Source organism: Physeter macrocephalus, chromosome 7 (assembly GCF_002837175.3).
Source record: "Physeter macrocephalus isolate SW-GA chromosome 7, ASM283717v5, whole genome shotgun sequence".
Taxonomy (NCBI): Eukaryota; Metazoa; Chordata; class Mammalia; order Artiodactyla; family Physeteridae; genus Physeter; species Physeter macrocephalus.
This window is the reverse complement of record NC_041220.1, coordinates 61297993-61318419: the sequence shown is the minus strand read 5'-3', so window position 1 is coordinate 61318419 and position 20427 is coordinate 61297993. Positions and strand designations below refer to the sequence as shown.

The window sequence follows — 20427 nt, the reverse complement described above, 5'->3', positions numbered from 1 at the left end:
TATTCTTCAACATATGTTATTTTCAGTAACATTATATATGTATGTGTTGTGATCACTTTTCAACATGTATTGTTCTACTAGACTATAAATATAAATAATAATAGGTAACATTTATTGAGCTAAAACTGTCCTGTACCCAGAGAATTACCAAATTAGACTTAGATGAAAAACAGTCTTAATAATGGCTACTATTTACTGATGTCTAACCATATATCAGTTACTATGCTAAACACTTCATATGCATAATTTTATTTAAACCTATAAACAATCCTCTATAGAAAGCTCTTTTTTAGATCCATTTTGCTAATGAGGAAACAGAAGTACAAATGTTAATAATAATTTTCTCCGAGTCATATGTCTAGGATGTGAAAGTCAGAATTTAAAATCAGTTTGTCAGAATCCCAAGCCTGTGCTCTTACTTTACTGTCTTTCTCTACTTAAAATAATCCTAGTGAATGTATATGTTGCCTACCTTTCTGCTTCCTTACATCATGGTGTCTTCATTGGAACGGAGGCTAAAAGTCAGGAAGTCAAAGGGCACACATTCTTCCTATCAACCCCACCATGTGATTTCTCAGGCCACATTTGAATTCCTCTGATAAAAGGAAGTTCAATTCACCTAAGAAAACCAGTTTTATCCTGGAGTATCTATTATTATTAGACAAAATGACTTATCTTGGGAGAATAAAAGAAAAAAAATCATCTTTTCCAAAGTGTGTCACAATTTAAAAATGCCACGTGCCTGATTTGATTTTAATCTCCAAATCATCCTCTGTGTTCGTTCATGTATGTACTATATTATAATTATCCCTATTTTATAGATAATGGAACTCACCAAAAGATTCCGTGGCTTCATGCATTCAGCCATTCAATAAATTTTTATCTGCACCTTCTATATGCCTGTTACTTCTAAACTATTAGGGATAGAGAAATAAATAATATATAGCTCTATTCTTGAGGTCTTCAGAGACCATGACATTTTAGGGACTCAGATTCCTTCAGTGTAGCTACTCTGCTTCCTTTCTTAGTACTGAATTGTCATCACCAGAAAAATTCAAGTAGTACCCATTGTGATATTATGATTTCCTAAAGTTTTCAAAGCGCTCATAAAATGGTGGTATTCTCCAAATATTTGTAGGAAGAGTGTCCTAGGAGATTGCTACACACACACATACACATATATACGTATACATACATGCATACATATATATGTGTGTGTATGCATATTCACTACACACAATTATTTCTGGAATTAAGCACTTATCAGTTTGTAGCTTTGCAATTTAAGAACACCTTTTTTCAGCATACAAGTGGGAAGAGACAGAGAGGAAGATCACACAGGATGTTTTATAGCCAAGTTTGGAAGTACATCACTTTTGCCTATTGGTCAGAACTTAGTCACGTGATCTCACCTAGACACAGGAGTGACTGGGAAATGAAATCTTGCAGTGTGCTCAGGAAGGAAATGGAATGGTTGTATAACTATAGTACCGGCTCTGTTTCACTTAAGATTTAAAAACTAATTATTGAGTTATTTGTAGTGAGGTGGATGGACCTGGAGTCTGTCATACAGAGTGAAGTAAGTCAGAAGGAGAAAAACAAATACCGTATGCTAACACATATATATGGAATCTAAGAAAAAAAAAATGTCATGAAGAGACTAGGGGTAGGATGGGAATAAAACACAGATCTACTAGAGCATGGACTTGAGGATACGGGGAGGGGGAAGGCTAAGCTGTGATGAAGTGAGAGAGTGGCATGGACATATATACACTACCAAAAGTAGGGTGGATAGCAAGTGGGAAGCAGCCGCATGGCACAGGGAGATCAGCTAGGTGGTTTGTGACCACCTAGAGGGGTGGGATAGGGAGGGTGGGAGGGAGGGAGACGTAAGAGGGAAGACATATGGGAACATATGTATATGTATAAATGATTCACTTTGTTGTAAAGCAGAAACTAACACACCATTGTAAAGCAATTATACTCCAATAAAGATGCTAAAAAAACTAATTATTAATATTCTAATAGGTTACAGGGGAGAAATCATCTGATTATTTCTATAAACACAAAAAAGGGTTTAATAAAATTTAACACCCATTCGTGATTTAAAAAAACAAAATATTTCTTAGCAAATTAGGAATAAAAGAGAAGCCCCTGAAAGTGATGAAGAATAGCTTATTAAAAATCTCTAGCTGTCATCATAGCTAATGATGACACATTGAAAGCATTCCCTTTAACACCAGATCTAAGTTAAGACTATTTGCTATTATCACATCAATTCACCAGTTTATTAGTCGGTCCTTGTCAGCACACAGTAGGATAAAAGAAAATGTTTAAGGATTGGAGAATATACACAGCTGCCATTAGTTACAGACAATATCCATGTCTTGAAACTCCCAAATATCTCGCAGATAATTTACCAAGGTTGATGTATACAAAATCAATATACATTTTCATAAACTAGCAGTAAACAGTTCAAAAACATATTTTAGTTGCCATTTAAAGAGCATCAAAATATATAAGGTAGATCAAAGTATATACTAATAAATATATATACTGTATATAATATACAACAGTATATATACAAATTCAGATTTATATATATACATACAGATACAAAAATATACAGATGATAATCATTTGTGGAAAGACATGAAAAAAACCTATATTAAAGGTGGGATAGGGGCTTCCCTGGTGGCGCAGTGGTTGGGAGTCCGCCTGCCGATGCAGGGCACGCGGGTTCGAGCCCCGGTCTGGGAGGATCCCACGTGCCGCGGAGCAGCTGGGCCCGTGAGCCATGGCCGCTTAGCCTGCGCGTCCGAAGCCTGTGCTCCGCAATGGGCCACAGCAGTGAGAGGCCCGCGTACCGCAAAAAAAAAAAATAAATAAATAAAATGCAGATTTTAGTAAAATACAGATCAAAATATCTAGGTATGAGGTACCCTCTTGCGTCTCCCTCCCTCCCACCCTCCCTATCCCACCCCTCTACGTGGTCACAAAGCACCGAGCTGATCTCCCTGTGCTATGCGGCTGCTTCCCACTAGCTATCTATTTTACGTTTGGTAGTGTATATATGCCCATGCCACTCTCACGTTGTCCCAGCTTACCCTTCCCCCTCCCCGTATCCTCAAGTCCATGCTCTAGTATGTCTGCATCTTTTGAATTGGAAGTCTTAACCCTGTAAAACCTCTATTAATATTACAGAATTTAATATTGTAGGAAGGCAAATGATCTTAGCATTTAGATCTCAGCTATAATGTCACCTGCTCAAAGAGGTCTCTGAACAGTCGTTCCAAAGTAGCCACCCAGGCACTTTCACAGGTAACACCCTATTTTAATTAACTACACAGTACTTTACATCATTTAATAATTCCCTTGTTATTTAAAATGTATTTATGTATGAGTGGATGTATGTACTTCTTCCTTCATTAAAATCTAAGCTTCATGAGAAGAGAGACATTGTCTACTTTCAATGCTGCTGTATCTTCAGCATGCAAAACATCATCTGACCTAGAGAGGAAATGCAACAACAATTCATGTTGCATTATGATTGTATCATTGTCAAGCTATCTGGCTTGCTGCATACTTGTGTTTTGTTACAGTGCTTTCTTTGTGTAGGAAATCAATGCATGTTAAAATAGCTATCAAAACAACAACTACAATTTCTACTTAATGTATTTTAGAAGTAGAAAGGCTGTTATATTAATTTTAACTATTGCAAAGTAAATTATATTTTAATTGGATTACTACTTTGTCTCTAGTCGATCTGACAGAGGCATGGTGAAAATGAATACTTAGAATTGAAGCACTTTGCTTCTTAATCATAAAGCCAAGTCAAAGTTTTTAAGATAGATAAAGAAATCAATGACATTTGAGTAGCTTGGGGCAGGAGCCAGGAAAACACATTGTATGATATTGTGTGAGAACAACTATGAAATCAATAGAACTTCTGAGATTAAAAATGTTAAACTACTAAATCCAAAAGTTTAGTCACTAATATTTTCCCTTGAGATTATTTTGCTAAGCAAGAAGCGTAGTTGTTTGCCAAGGAAGGACAAAATTAAATTAAAAATATTCACACACACATTATCAAAGAAATTTGGATATGAAACCAAAATGTTTTAAAATTGTGCCTATGTTCATACTCCCTTCAGGTTCTTAGTTCCAGGTTGTCTTAGCACATCTAGAATAACATGTGTAGAGCCCACCAGATATATCTTTAACACTTTGAGTGAATTAACTCAAACTCGAACATAAAAAGGTTTATTTTTATATCAAAAAAGTAATATCCTTGCAATGTAGAAATTCTAGAGAAAAAACAGTATAGAGAATATTTAAAGTTTTAACTGTATATAGTGTTAGTATTTTTGTATTTTCATTTTAAATTTAATTTCTGAGTAGATAAAACATTCATGTGCTTTCAAAATCAAAACTGTATTAAATGTTTACATTGAAAGTCTTACTTCCCATCCATCCTTATTCTCCACTCCACACACACACACTCTCCCTATAGATAACTACTTTTTGTAACTGAAATATAGTTGATTTACCATATTATATTAGTTTCAGGTGTATAGCATGGTGATTCAATATTTTTATAGATTATACTCCATTTAAAGTTATTATAAATATTGGCTATATTTCCTGTGCTGTGTACAATATATCTTCATAGCTTATTTATTTTATACATAGTAGTTTGTACCACTTAGTCCCCTACCCCTGTGCTGCTCCTCTCCCTTGCCCTCTCCCCACTGATAGCCGCTAATTTGTTCTCTGTATCTATGAGTCTGCTTCTGTTTTGTTATATTCATTCATGTGTTTTATTTTTTGGATTCCACATATAACTGATAACATGCAGTATTTGTCTTTCTCTGTCTCATTTATTGTACTAAGCATTACCCTCCAGGTCCATCCATGTTGTTGCAAATGGCAAAATTTCATTCTTTTCTATGGCTGAGTAGTACTCCATTGTTTGTGTGTGTCTGTGAGTCTGTGTATATATGCAACATCTTTTTTATCCATTCAGCTGCTGATGGGCACTTAGGTTGCTTCCATATCTTGGCTATTTTAAATAATGATGCTGTGAACACTGGGGTGCATATATACAGATAACTACTTTGATTAGTGTCATGTATATTCTTCCCATTTTTTTATGTGAATAAAGCCAAATACATATATATGTTCTTGTTATTATTTCTTTATTATTTAAAATATAGCATACTGAATGCTTATTGCTAAATCGAGCTATCCTTCTTTCTCTTTATAATACATCCCATAGAGAGCTATTAATATATGTATTCTCATATACATTCTTTAATAGATATAGCTTATTTTATTTTTTGCAGCTGCATAATATTCCATTACCCAGATATATCATCGTTTATTTAACCAATTTTTCATTGATGGACACTTGAGTTGTTTCAAATCCTGTTATTACAAACAATGCTGTTTGTAAAGCAAGTGACCTTGCAAATAAGCCATTTCTTATGTGTGTAGGTGTGATAAATAGTACCAGTGTGCCCTCTGTATAAATTTTACCATTTTGCCCTCCTACCACCAGTGGATGAGAGTAATGTTTTCCTTAGCAACAGACTATCTTGTCAAACTTTTGTAATTTTGCAAAAGCATATTATCTTTACAGAAATAAATATCACACTGTATTTACAATTTCAGCACTGTATTTTAAGGATTACATAGAACATAATTAATTGTAGGTCAAAGAAGTAGAAGCATGCCAATAAAAGTAGGTGTCCAATAAGCCAAAGGAGATTTTTCATTTTAAAGTTCAAAATGTGAAAAGCAACTGTGTGATTAAGTCCTACTTTGCCTTTTTCCTGTTAATGACTTTTTTCCTCTTAGTTGTACTTATCAGTTTTAAGATTCAAATATATGGGAAGTTATTAAACCAACTATAAAATAATTTTACTTGGTTGTTATAAAATTAGCATGATCGGGCTTCCCTGGTGGTGCAGTGGTTGAGAATCCGCCTGCCGATGCAGGGGACATGGGTTGGTGCCCCGGTCCGGGAAGATCCCACATGCCGCGGAGCAGCTGGGCCTGTGAGCCATGGCCACTGAGCCTGTGCGTCCGGAGCCTGTGCTCTGCAACGGGAGAGGCCACACAGAGAGAGGCCCGCGTACCACAAAAAAAAAAAAATTAGCATGATCACTTAATTCAGCGTCCCAGATTATTTTGGTATTATAAATTTAGCTATTATACCGTTTCTTCCAAGGTTAAACCTAGGTCTTTTCTGCTTTACTTTTTAAACACACAAAGCGTTTATTAGTTGATTAAGATAAAGTGTTAAATGAAAGTTTAAATTATTAACAACTTTCTGGTCCATTGATAATGGCTTATTGGACCTTTCTCTTTAGGGTTCCAGATTTTCCCATAATAAACATTATATAGCTATCACTGTTTTTGCTCTTTATATTTCTTTCATAATGAGACATAAACCCAAAAACATGTGTTTTTTCTTTTCTCTTCTCCTCCCATAGACTTTGCTTCAAACCTTTGGCATTTATCACCCCCTGAGCAGCTGACATTTATTTTTCTAATTGAAAAATAATGATAAATGTGGTCAAATAGCATATACTGTTGGACATGAAATAAAAGGTCAAGGTCCTAGTAACCAGTTGAGAGGGGTTAGCTGTTGAACTCAGTCATTTCTGAATAAGGACTCTTACTTAACTTTGCCACAGATATTCTGTCCTGGAATCCCAGGACATGAAGTGACCCTGGTTTAATCAGTTCCTCCTATTGAGAGCAGAGGGTTGGATGAGGAGGGATTTTCTTTAGCTGCCACCTATTTGAATGTCTTGCACACTGTGGATTCTCCCCTCAAATCACTGGCTATTTAAAATTTAGGCATCACTTACCCACACTTGAGAATTAGCAGTGGACTCCTTTCAAAATATCAGCTGTTTATAAACTCCTCCCTAGGGGTCATTAGAAAGCTTGTTTCAAAGTCTTTATATGTATTTGTTTCCTTTGGCTGCTGTAACAAATGACCACAAACGTGTTGGCTTAAAACAGCAGAAATTTATTCTCTCACAGTTCTGGAGTCCACAAAGTCCAAACTCTAGGTGTAGGCAGGGCCAAACTCCCTTCAGAGGCTCTAGGATGGATCTTTCCAGCTTCTGGTGACAGCATTTCTTGGTTTGCGACTGTGTCATTCCAATCTTTGCCTCCCTTTTCTCATCACCCTCTCCTCTGTGTGTGCAACAGATCTCCCTGTGTCGAGCTCTTGTAAAGGCACTTGGCATTGTACTTAAGGTCCACACAGATAATTCAGGATAATTCTCTGTTAGGATCCTTAACTTAATCATATCTGCAGAGACCGTTTTCCCAATAGAATAACATTCCCAGGTTCCAGGGATTAGGACCTGATATCTTCTAGTGGCCAATATTCAGCGTATTGTACTATATTTAGATATGTTCTAGAACTATCTTTCAAAGTCCTTACCACAAGGCAATATAACTTTGAGACTCCAAAATGCTTCTATTCAACCCTGCCTTCTACTGTCATTTTTCTTTGCTTTAAAAATATGTTTGTATATTTTTCCTTGGTACACGTGCTCATTATTTTAACTTTTTTTAAAAATAAAAAAAACTTAGCAAAATAAAAATTATTGATGACCTGGCTATCCGAAGATAATCTATACTAACATTCCATTTTTTCTAAACATTTTGGCATTCTCAACACATAGTACATACTAAATATATGTTTGATGAATAAACAGGTAAGTGAATGAACGAATAAATCACACTGCAGCTTTCTATCATATAAAAAAAAACTAGCTAAGGAAGTGGAGCTTGGATTTACAGAAGGTCAAATTGCATCTCTGAACTTCACCAGCTGCATGCTACTCAACTTATTTATGCTTCAACCTTCCTTCTGTAAAGTGGACAGTGGTAATTGTACCTCCACACATGGTATTCTAGAAGATTAAAATGTACATCAGAGTGCTGGCACACAGTAAGTCTCAGCAGATGGTTAACTGTAATGATTCAAGATGGAAAAGGGGGATTTCACTCTGAAGGGAAGAATTTGGAGTAGAAATTGTTGGGGGATAGAGTTTGTGTCAACAGTTGGATTTTTTTTTCTTCCAATTACAATCTTTCAAACATGGCATGGGGCACATTAAGAAAGGTTGTGAGATAGATGTTGTGGGAAAATTCTGGATGCCTGTGGTATCGCAAAGGGATTCATGTATTAGATAAGCATGAAAAAAGTAATTTCTAAGGTCTCTACCAATTTTGAGAGTGTAATTATAGAATTTTGGTTTTAGAATAATGTCTTCCTTTTTCCACATTTTCAATCGTTTTTTCCCCTGTAGTCAAGGAATTTCTCCATTGTCCAATTAATTAAAAACATGTAGCTAGGATGATAATGTCTGTGTTTCCAGGGAGAATGTTCATTTAGAAGGACCCCAGCAGAGAAGAAATTCAAGAACTTCCTCTGTTCTGTCCCGAGGGGGAGTTCACATGGGGCAAGGGATCCTTGTGTCTGAAAAGAAAGATTTAAAAGCTTTTAAATAAATTACATCGAAACACTGCACATATTTTTTTTTCTATCACAATTATTGCTGTCCTGTTAGCCTCCTAGGATCTGAAAATATGTAATAATGTTATGCAAATGCTGTTTTGAAATTAGAGTGAACCCAGAATGACAATGCTTCTCAAGTTCTTAATTTGCAGTTTACAATATAAAGCATCGAGATGAGACATCTGTATAGAGAATTTATTTCTATTTATTCAGTACTTATAAAACAGTTATGGGGCTTCCCTGGTGGCGCAGCGGTTGCGCGTCCGCCTGCTGATGCAGGGGAACCGGGTTCGCGCCTCGGTCTGGGAGGATCCCACATCCCGCGGAGCGGCTGGGCCCGTGAGCCATGGCCGCTGAGCCTGCGCGTCCGGAGCCTGTCCTCCGCAACGGGAGAGGCCACAGCAGAGGGAGAACCGCATACCACAAAAAAAAAAACAAAAAACAGTTATGCTATTATGTTTATCATTGTTAATTTAAATAATAGTTTGGAAACATTACATGTATTACTTGCTCTGATGTGTTTCATTAGCTAAAAAATAGTACATTTTACAGAGTGTACACTTCATTAATATTATGCCATTTTTTTCTATAACTCAAAACACTGCTTAGGTCAGTGTTCCCCAAGCAGTTTGCACTGCAGAATTATTTTGGTAGGTCCTAAATTTGAACCAATTTTCAAGTCTCCCCTTCTCGTATCTCCCTAGAAGCACCCCAGAAATCAGTATAACTATTTCGGGGGCTAAGAAGAAACTCAATAACTATTTATAAACATTCTTCAAACTGCTTTAAGTAACAGTAATTGATTAGAAATAAGAACATGAATTGGGTTAATAATTAATACAAATAAGTATTTGGAATCTACTGTGCCAGTCTCTACTAGGTGCTTCCTGAGCTTTATTTTCCTCATGTATAAAATGAGAGACATGACACAGAGTCACGAGGCAAATTAATGATACTGTATAAGTAGAATACACATTTGCTTAGCAAAGTAATATATGGTCAAGAAATGTTAGCAATCATCATTATCAATATCATTTTGCTTTGCTGTTTGTTATTATGATTGCTAATTAGAGGTTTATTTGTTTTAATCTAGTCTTACGGACATGATAGTAAAAACTGACTTCAAATTTTCTAATTAGTTTACTTCCCTGTTCACTCAACTAGATGATAATACTAGCAGATGTATTTTGAACCTTTACTAGAATCATCCCATTATTTGGGGATTAGCAAAATATGGACCCAAAATATCTTGCAGACTTCTGGGATATAAGAAAGACTTTTAAAAATATTTAAAGCAACTAAAAATACTATGTACCCAGCATTTTTCTACAAACTACACATATATTAGTTCACAGTTATGAAGTAGGTTCTATTTTTATCCCATTTTAAGGATGAACATGAAGAATAGAAAGGATAAATATCTTGCCTGAAGTCACTTGGTTAATTGGTGGGAGAGTGGGTATCTGAACCTAGGCAGTTTGACTCCAGAATAAATTTACTTAACCACTGACTTCATTGTCATTGGTAGATTGGGATATGGCTGGAGCACTTGTGGATACAATTTTATGTCCTTTATAAGCATACAGTATCCTGTTTCCTTTTCATAACAGGGGCTTACCTGTAATAGGTTGGGTTTTTTGTTTTGTTTTTTTTTGTTTTTTTTTTCAATTTTCTGCCTACCCTAAGTGATCCTCAGATCCAGGAGTACAAGGACATTATTGGACTTTCTAACCGTTACATTCTCTGTGCCTAAGACAGGGCCTGGCACATGCTAGATGTTATTTAATAACTATTTGTTGAATGAATTAATGAAGTTACTTGCTACAAAGAAGAAAATCACACTGATCTACGCTATTAAAACCTAATCTATTTTACTCTACTAAACATTGTTGAGTAATATTTATTTCACCTTGATATCATTTTCAAACCTCTTGTCTAGTCACATTAAAAATACACATATAGGGCTTCCCTGGTGGCGCAGTGGTTGAGAGTCTGCCTGCCGATGCAGGGGACACAGGTTCGTGCCCCGGTCTGGGAAGATCCCACATCTCCTGTGCTCCGCAACGGGAGAGGCCCCAACAGTGAGAGGACCGTGTACCACAAAAAAAAAAAAAAAAAAAAAATACACATATATCGTCAAGCTGAGACTTTGCTTTGTTCCCTGGGATGCTCATGATCATTGTTCATGCTGGAAAAAAAATCTCATTATTGTGCTTATGAAACTAACAAAGCTACTGCATATGCATACATTTTTCCAATCCAAATCCCAGAGAATAAGATCACCATTCTTACTTTCAACAGCATCTAGTCTTACCCCAATATCTTGTGGTTTTGGCTCAATGATCTGATATTAACTAGAGATGAGCTGCTTTGCTAGTGGCAATTTTAGCTGACAGCAAAATACTAGTATGGTTCTGAATTATGTTTCTTTTGCCAACTCTTAGTTGTCAACTATAAAAAGAATTTAGCATATTATTCCATTTTGAAGTTTTAAAGATGCTTTATAAAAGGGATATTCCCTATAGGGGAGAAAAATAAGTGTAATTCCATTCTGAATATGCTGATTAACTATTGCCATATAATTATTGCCATATGTAGTGAACTCCTGTCAAAAAGAGTACATCGTCTTTCTTGTACTTGAGCCTCTTCTCTCTGATCATCCAAAATTTGCAGTGAGGTATATTGAACATCATGAGTTAATATGCCCTTTCTTAAAAAACTCAAGAATATTTGCACCCTGGATATTTTGTCACTAAATATCCCCAGCAAGAAATTGATGGCTCTACCTCAAAAGGTGTAATTGAAGAGTGTGTGGTAAAGAAATTATTTACAATTTGTTGGAAAGGTTACTGGAAACCAAAAGGATAGTGGAAAAGCTCTGGGGCTAAAAACAGGGAGGAACCCATTACCACTCTGGTTTACTGGAACCTGCAGAAGCCTGAAGGTCTAGGAGTTGTGGACTAAGATAGTCAATGCAACTAGGGTCAAATTGTCTGAAGGTCTAGGAGTTGTGGACTAAGATAGTCAATGCAACTAGGGTCAAATTGCTGCCTAGCATGGAGGGAGAGTTACTTGGCTTGACTCTGGTGGCTTTCTGACTTCCTGCTGTGGCCTCAAAACCAACCTGAAGCCAGAGGTCAAGAGAGCCTGGTTTATGCAATTTGTAGAGATTAGTCTCCTAGGGTACAGAATAGAGTGATGGGTGGATAGAAGATCTGGAGGGCAAATAGGGAATACCCAGCATAGCTACTAACAGAAAATTAAAGAATTGAGTTTGGGCTCAAGAGCATGGGCCTCATGGAGCTTGAATCTTCCTAATTTCCCATTTCTAACAAGAGGCATCACCTTTCTTTCAGATATACAGAAGAGAAAAACTGTAGTCATCTTGACTCTTCCTTCTTCATTCCCTGAGTTAAAGATATGACCAGTTTCTTTCATATTTCCTCAAAATAGATCTCTAATAATTCATTTCTAATGCAAATTTATACCATTTCTAATGCTGACACCTTTATGTCTTGACTTTGCTCTCTTATGTCAAATTAATTGCTTTGTGGTAACAAACTTCTAAGAGGTGGTATTTTTATTTTATTTTTTTGCGGTACGTGGGCCTCTCACTGTTGTGGCCTCTCCCGTTGCGGAGCATAGGCTCCGGACGCGCAGGCTCAGCGGCCATGGCTCACGGGCCCAGCCGCTCCGCGGCATGTGGGATCTTCCCGGACCGGGGCACGAACCCGTGTCCCCTGCATCGGCAGGCGGACTCTCAACCACTGCGCCACCAGGGAAGCCCAAAGAAGTGGTATTTTAAAATCTCCTGCTTTGCTCAAGAACCTACTCTTGTTCTCAGCTGTCATGGACATCAAGTACAACGTCCTCTGCCTAGAGTTCGACTTCCCACAGCATGTCCTCAACATCACCAAGAAGCCTTACTTCCTAATTATTCCTCCACATGAATCTTCTCCTTAGTCTAAAGTGCTCTGCACATATGGTTCTAATTACTGTTTTGCTGATACTACGTCCTTCATTTGGGAAGATTACCCCTAGCTCACTAAATCTTAAAACCTTAACCTCCTTTAAAAACCATTTCCTTGGGCTTCCCTGGTGGCACACTAGTTAAGAATCCGCCTGCCAATGCAGGGGTCACAGGTTCGAGCCCTGGTCCGGGAAGATCCCACATGCCGCGGAGCAACTAAGGCCGTGCACCATAACTACTGAGCCTGCTCTCTAGAGCCTGTGAGCCACAAATACGGAGCCTGAGTGCCACAACTACTGAAGCCTGCGCACCTAGAGCCCATGCTCCGCAACAAGAGAAGCTACCGCAATGAGAAGCCCGCGCACCACAGTGAAGAATAGCCCCCTATTCCCACAACTAGAGAAAGCCTGTGCACATCAACGAAGACCCAGTGCAGCCAAAAATAAATAAATAAATATTTTTTAAAAAAATTTTCCTTCATATTATCTTTCTAACTAATCAGACTGCCCTTATGGCACTCTCTTCTTAAACTATTATTATATATATATATATATTTTTTTTCCAACCTACTTTGACACTCACTTGTTCAATAGTTATATACTGTTATTCTTCTATAGAGAGTAGAGTTTATTTCTTTCAAATACCTCACATCACCTGAGATAGTTCTAGAAATATTGTCTGACATACGGTAGTGTCTCAATACATTATGTTTTAATCAGATGAGGTACTTGAATTATATTTGTTTATTAGTTGTTTGTTTGGTTAGTTTAGGGCAACTCTGGAAGAATTAACCAAACCCACACAAACAGTGCATACTTTTTGACTACTAATTTCTCTTGTAGGTATTTGTCCTAAAGAATAAGTTAAGGAGAAGCTCAAAGATTTAACTTCATGGATGTTCATGGAAATGTTATACGTAATAACAGTTACAAAAAATCATAAACACTTTACAATAATAAAGGATGTGATAGTATGCATAGTCGAGCAAGTAATGTACTATGCTATTCAGCTTTTTAGAGTGATGAAGATTATTAAATTGACATAATAACAATATATGACTTAAGTTTTGAAGCAGATAATAAATATTTTGACTACTATTTTTGTAAAAATTACTGTATATGTTAATACACACATACATAAATACATACAAATATGGATAGGTGTATATGGTGTTAATATTGGTTATCTATGGTGGTGGGTAAATTATAGATTTTTGTTTGTTTGTTTATGTGCATTTTCTGACAATATATACACTGCAAAATACTTAGAAGATAACTATCACAATTAACACCCTTCTCTTAGTTAGTGTAGATATTAACTGCTTTGTTTCTGTACAAGGTGATCAAGTTAGTTGTTTCAATTAAATGACTATTTTACTTACTGAATGACTTAATGAACTAACCACAGAAAAGGTTTGGCAATTGCAGTATACCCTGCCCTAAACATTGCCTACTGATAAGTAAACTATTATTTTTGCATCACAATTTGTTTGGAAAACTGTCAAAATATAACTATAATGTCAAATTTGAAAATGAAAATGAAAATTTCATCCAGAAGTAGCTATTTCTCATCTACAAAGACAACAAAGGATAGCATTACTCTGTCTTTTAATTATCAAGTGAAGTTGATTGGGATTTCATAGAGGGGAATAGTTTATGTAGAAGAGTGGCTTGAATTCAACTTATAGGACATATGTACAGTTTAAGATCCTAAATAGAGCCTGAAGACATAGAATTAAATATGTCATACGTGTAAACATACAAACATGCATGCAGAAATGAATGCTGTGTCTATCTAGAAGGTTAGATGATATGTTCTAAAACTGAGCTAAATCACACATTTAATTATTTCACAAAAGCATTTCAGGAAGTAAAGTAAACTAGTAATTGAAACAACTGATTTTATTACTCATATAAACCTCTCTATAAATGGTCTTAATTATAATGAATATTTTCAAAGTCTTAGTAATCTTTTAAATTATTTAAAATATACCAGTAAGTAGAATGGAATCCATAGGCAATAGGACACTGGATATGATGAGAAGTAGGAAATTTTACTTCCTGGAGGAGGAAAACAAAGGCAGTACCTCCAACACCTCACCTTGTATGGTGCAGACAGATGTGGAGGTACCTTTCTAACCTCTAATTCCTTAGGTTTTAGTTAGGGAGTGCTATGCTTTATCACTCTAAGCCCAGAAGGAGGGACAAATATAATGACGATAATATTCTCTGCCAAACCAGGCAGAATGAAAGTTGTGTAAAATATTATTTGAGCTAAATATTGCTTCAAGCTGGGAAAATGGACAATATAATATAGTGGACAAGAGTATAGGCTTTTGAATCCAGCGTGCTTGGTTTTGAATACTGGGTTTACTGTACTAACAGTACACATTCACTCAGCAATACCCTTTTTTTAAACATTAACCTTATGCCAGGTGAAGTGCTAGGCTTTGGCGGTAGCTTAGGGTAAAAAACACGCATTATATTTGCTCTTTTATAGTTTAATGATAGAGATAAACATTAATTAAATAATCTTACAAATAACATAATTGCATACACTGGTAAATCAGTCTAAGGAAAACTCAGGAAGCTATGCAAGGATATTTTAGATGTAGTCAATCTGAAAAATTGGTATAAAACAACCAGAGAAAGAATGTAGTTCTAAGGTAAATGAGAGCATGATGCCATTTATAGAAGGGCAATTGACTAGATCATAGAAAGCATTGAAAGTGTAAGAGTGGAAAAATTAGTTTAGAGGTGTAGGTGGAGCCAGACCTCCCAGAGCTTTATTCTAAGACAAAGGAAAGCCATTGGAGATTTGTAAGCAGGAAAGTTGCATGATCAAATTTCTGTTTCTAAAGATCACTCTGACCACCTTAGGAAAAAGAATGGATTAAAAGATGTTCCAGTATTGAGGGGAATTTAATGAATGGGTACTTGAAACATTCTAGATAAGGAGACAACAGTCTCTTGGACTAGGGCACGGTGGTGGTAAAGATACAGTAGAATAGAGATAATGACTGCTACGTTTCTGGCTTTTGCAACTGATTGCAAGATGGTGCTGAGTTAGGGAATACATAAATAGGACCTGAATTAATTGCATTTTAATTTGGCTAAGTTTAGTTTAAGATGCTTTTGTGATATCCAAATGAAAATGTCCAATAAGCTCTTGGATATAGAGGTCTGGAGGTCCGAGAGTCCTGGGTTTGAAATATTAATCTGATATTCTCTGCCTTATGGTTTAATAAAGTCACAGTCATGGATGAGATAGCTTGGAGAAAGAATTTATAAAGTCAGAAGAGAAGGAATCATTGAATAAATCTCTGAAAAACTCCTTATTTAAAGGCCAATTAGAGCCAGCAAAAGTGACTCAGCCAACAGAAGAGTAAGAGGAAAACCTGGAAAAAACCGAGACACCAAGGAAAGACGGCACTTCACGAAAGAGTAGTTAATAGTGCTGGATGCTCCTGAGAAGCCAATTTCATTGAGGACTGAAAATTGTCAAGCAAACAGCTTGTGAGAGTCATGTAATTGGAATTATGAGTGCACAAACCAAGCTGCAGTGGATGTATATGAGGAAATAGATTCAGTGTAGACAACTCTTTGCTAGGGAAGGAAAAAAAAAATGAAACGAGAACTGGAGTGGGAGGTGGAGTCAAAGTACCTTTTTAAATAGGATCGACTTTTAAATATGTCTCTGTGCTGATGAAAATGATGCACTAAAGAGAAGAAAATCCAACAGAAAAGAGAGGGGATAATCAAGAGGAAGCTATGGCAGCATTGGCTAAGTTATTGAATGTCTCTGCCTTGGTTTTCACAGCTATAAAATGGGGAAAAATAATACCTACCTTATAAGATTATTCTAACAAATAATATTATGTTGGTTGGATGCTCAGTAAAAATTTTCAGCACACAGAATACATTTAATAAATTGATGCTTAAAATGAACTCAGCATCTAACACAGTGTTTTGTATATATTAGGTGCTCAACAAATATTTGTTAAATGTTGAATGAATATGATGCTCTTACATGATTTTGGACTAGATGGGAATATAAATGAGTCTGATGCATATTACTGTATCCTGGGTTACAGATGCACCTTGGATATTCACTGATGATGATGATATTCAATATTTGCCATCTGATATTGATGTTTGGGGCATTTGTGTTCACAGGGCACTATTTTTCTGCCTGGAAATAAAGTCCTTGAACATCCCTGCAATGAAGAGAGCCCAGGAAAATTTCTTTTTGAAGTAGTTCCAGGTAAGATATTTTTCTGGTTTGATTCAACTATTGCCATTCCATGTTGGTAAAGGTAAAGACAGGTCAGACAGCCTTTATTTTTCTTGAGTCATGGCTAAGAACATTAATTTGACGAGGCAAGGGTCAACGTTGGTTAGTATTTACACAGATAATGATTCCAGGTTTGTACACTGGTACAAATAAACATATGTACACACATACATGTAGCCACATGACTATTGGATTTCCATTTGTCCATGAGACTCCAGAACTGACCAGAAGTCATGACACAGCACATGTCAGGGACTATTGGAGAAAAAGGTGATTTTACAGTGCTCTTGTGGTATGAAATTTGACCAGATGTTCCAGGTAGAGTGCCTTGTCCAGCTGATTCACTGTCATATTTTCTTACAAAACTGCGTCTTTAAGGAGCCTTTGCTATAAAAACAAAACAAAAACCCTCCTTCAATGACTGACCAAGGATTGCAATGCTGTACCTCATCTTCATTCACAACCAACCACTTCCACGTTTGGCTGGTAGCATTGAGGATGTCTCTGCCAAGTCATCAGATCCTGCAGTTACATTTCTTCAATATCCATTCATTTTTTTTTAGTCATCTGCATCCACCCCTCTCAGAATACCTGATCTCCACTTAAGTCTTTGACTCACCCAGCAACACTCTTTTCAAGGCTGTGATCTACTTCTTTGATCAGTTCATTAGCCCTTCTTTAACACTTGGTAAGAAAAAGGGAGTTAGGAACATGGTTTTCATAGCTTTGGCTCTGACTGACCCAGTTAATGTGATATTAACATTGACTTAATCACAGCCTAGGGTGTGAATTTATTTGGGTGACTAATATGTAATGCATATCAATAATGCCAGTACAAAGGCAGTCAATAAAACATTTTCCCCAGATTTATAAATGCTAAGAATCTAAAATGTGAAAGCATATTTTTTCCCCTCAATGAAAACAGCTGTAGCTCTGGGTTCAACTGGCTCACAATGGAATCCATAACTAAATGTTAATTAATGCAGCTGAAGTGCAGAAAGCTTAGTCGGATGCATTGTGTTGTTTCCCCCCAGGGAGAACATATTGTAGGAAACCTGAATCCTGTTTGCTCTATTAAAATCTTTTTATACTTACTTCTTAGTGGAATACCCTATACAGAACCAAATTCCAGATGTTGCAGAGTCTTTGAAGTATCAGTAGAGGAAATTTCTTTCACTGTTTATTCTCAGACATTAGGCCTGTGGGCTTTGAAATGAGCATGGTATTAAACTGACAGCTTTGATTCTGTATCTTCAATAACACTAAAGGTCTACTTTCCCATGCAGTCTACTAAATGTGTAGAGATTTCACATTTTGGGGAAGATGTTCTGATATACTGTAGGTAGATATTGTTAAGACTGTTCTCAGAAGAGCTGTGTCTTCAAGCCCATGAAATCACAAAACCTCCCCTCCAAGGTTGCAGTTCTTGGGTATGTGTTTCGAGTGCAATGCATATGATATAATGGATTTTAATGAGCAAAGCTTAAGGGGTTTACGACTGTGTGCTGTAGAATCTGAAGACTGTCATTCCAAAAAGAATTTCTGGGCTTCCCTGGTGGCGCAGTGGTTGAGAGTCCGCCTGCCGATGTGGGGGATGCGGGTTCGTGCCCTGGTCCGGGAGGATCCCACATGCCGCGGAACGGCTGGGCACGTGGGCCATGGCCGCTGAGCCTGCGCATCTGGAGCCTGTGCCCCGCAGCAGGAGAGGCCACAACAGTGAGAGGCCCACGTACCGCAAAAAAAAAAAAAAAAAAAAAAAAGCAGTAAGCAAAAAGAATTTCTTTTTTCTCAAGGAAGTTCAGGTTGGCTGCAATAATTATGGAAATAAACATATCAATACTATGCCCATAGCTCATTTGAAAAGATGCTTTCTGAATCATTTATACAATATGTAGTAGCTTCTAAATTAGGTTTTATAATTCTGAATCATCTTATGGAGTGACAAGAGAACTGTGCCAAATGCTTCTTTAAAGAGAGAATTGGAAAAACACAATGGCTGCATTGAGAATCCAGTGTATGTGCCATGAATTTTGGTCATCGGGGGTTTTTGTGTGTCCCTAACATTAGGATGGAATTTCCAGGCAAACGTTTCTGTATTTGTATGAGGATGTGAGGATTGGTATCACATGATTTTAACCAATTTTTGCAAAATCAAGATTACGTAGGGCTTTTTGCACCAGAAACTCTGGTCAGAAAGGCTGGGGCAAGGCATCTGCATGCGGCACCCTGTGAGCAAGTGAAGCTAAACTAAGCACAAAGGAAAATAGGACTTTTCATTCCTGGCCGTGCTTCACCTGTATACATGGGTGAACCCATGCTGTGCAGCAGAACTAGAAAGAAACACTCATCCTTCCAGAAGCACCAGCCATGTGGCTGACAGTGTCTTGGTGCTCTGGCCTGGTGTCAGGCCTTACCCTCTGAAGTGTGAGAGCCAAGTTCAGGACACTGGACCACCAGAGACATCCCAGCCCCATGTAATATCAATCAGCGAGACCTCTCACAGAGATCACCGTCTCAACGCTAAGACCCAGCTCCACCCAACAGCCAGCAAGCTCCAGTGCTGGATGCCCCATGCCAAACGACTAGCAAGAAAGGAACACAGCCCCACCCATTAGCAGAGAGGCTGCCTAAAATCATAATAAGTTCACAGACACCCCAACACACACCACCCAAGGCAGCCCTGCCAACCATAAAGACAAGATCCAGCCCCACCCACCAGAACACAGGCACCAGTCCCCTCCACCAGGAAGCCTACACAAGCCACTGAAACAACCTCACCCACAGGAGGCAGACACCAAACAACGGGAACTACAAACCTGCAGGCTGCGAAAAGGAGACACAAAATACAGTAAGTTAAACAAAATGAGAAGACAGAGAAATATGCAGCAGATGAAGGAGTGAGGTAAAAACCCACCAGACCAAACACATGAAGAGGAAATAGGCAGTCTACCTGAAAAAGAATTCAGAGTAATGATAGTAAAGAAGATCCAAAATCTTGGACACAGAATGGAGAAAATACAAGAAATCTTTAACAAGGACCAAGAAGAACTAAAGAGCAAACAAAAAATGATGAACAACACAAAAAATGAAATTAAAAATTCGCTGGAAGGAATCAATAGCAGAATAATTGAGGAAGAAGAACGGATAAGTGACCTGGAAGATAAAATAGTGGAAATAACTACTGCAGAGCAGAATAAAGAAAAAAGAATGAAAAGAATTGAGGACAGTCTCAGAGACTTCTGGAAGAACATTAAATGCACCAACATTCGAATTATAGGGGTCCCAGAAGAAGAAAAGAAAAAGAAAGGGTCTGAGAAAATATTTGAAGAGATTATAGTTCAAAACTTCCCTAATGTAGGAAAGGAAATAGTCAACCAAGTCCAGGATGTGCAGAGAGTCCCATACAAGATAAATCCAAGGAGAAGCAAACTAGCAAACTAGTAATCAAACTATGAAAAATTAAATACAAAGAAAAACTATTAAAAGCAGCAAGGGAGGGCTTCCCTGGTGGCGCAGTGGTTGAGAGTCCGCCTGCTGATGCAGGAGACACGGGTTCGTGCCCTGGTCCGGGAGGATCCCACATGCCATGGAGCGGCTGGACCCGTGAGCCATGGCC

General features: G+C 37.4%; 1 protein-coding gene across 1 annotated transcript in view; it reads left to right on the top strand.

Annotated features, from left to right (window-relative positions):
- ARHGAP24 (Rho GTPase activating protein 24) overlaps nucleotides 1-20427 on the top strand; it is a 509262-nt gene that overhangs the window by 214912 nt on the left and 273923 nt on the right. Inside the window, exon 3 of the mRNA XM_055086016.1 lies at nucleotides 16694-16781. Coding sequence (XP_054941991.1) covers nucleotides 16694-16781 — 88 coding nt within the window. The remainder of the gene's footprint in view (nucleotides 1-16693; nucleotides 16782-20427) is intronic.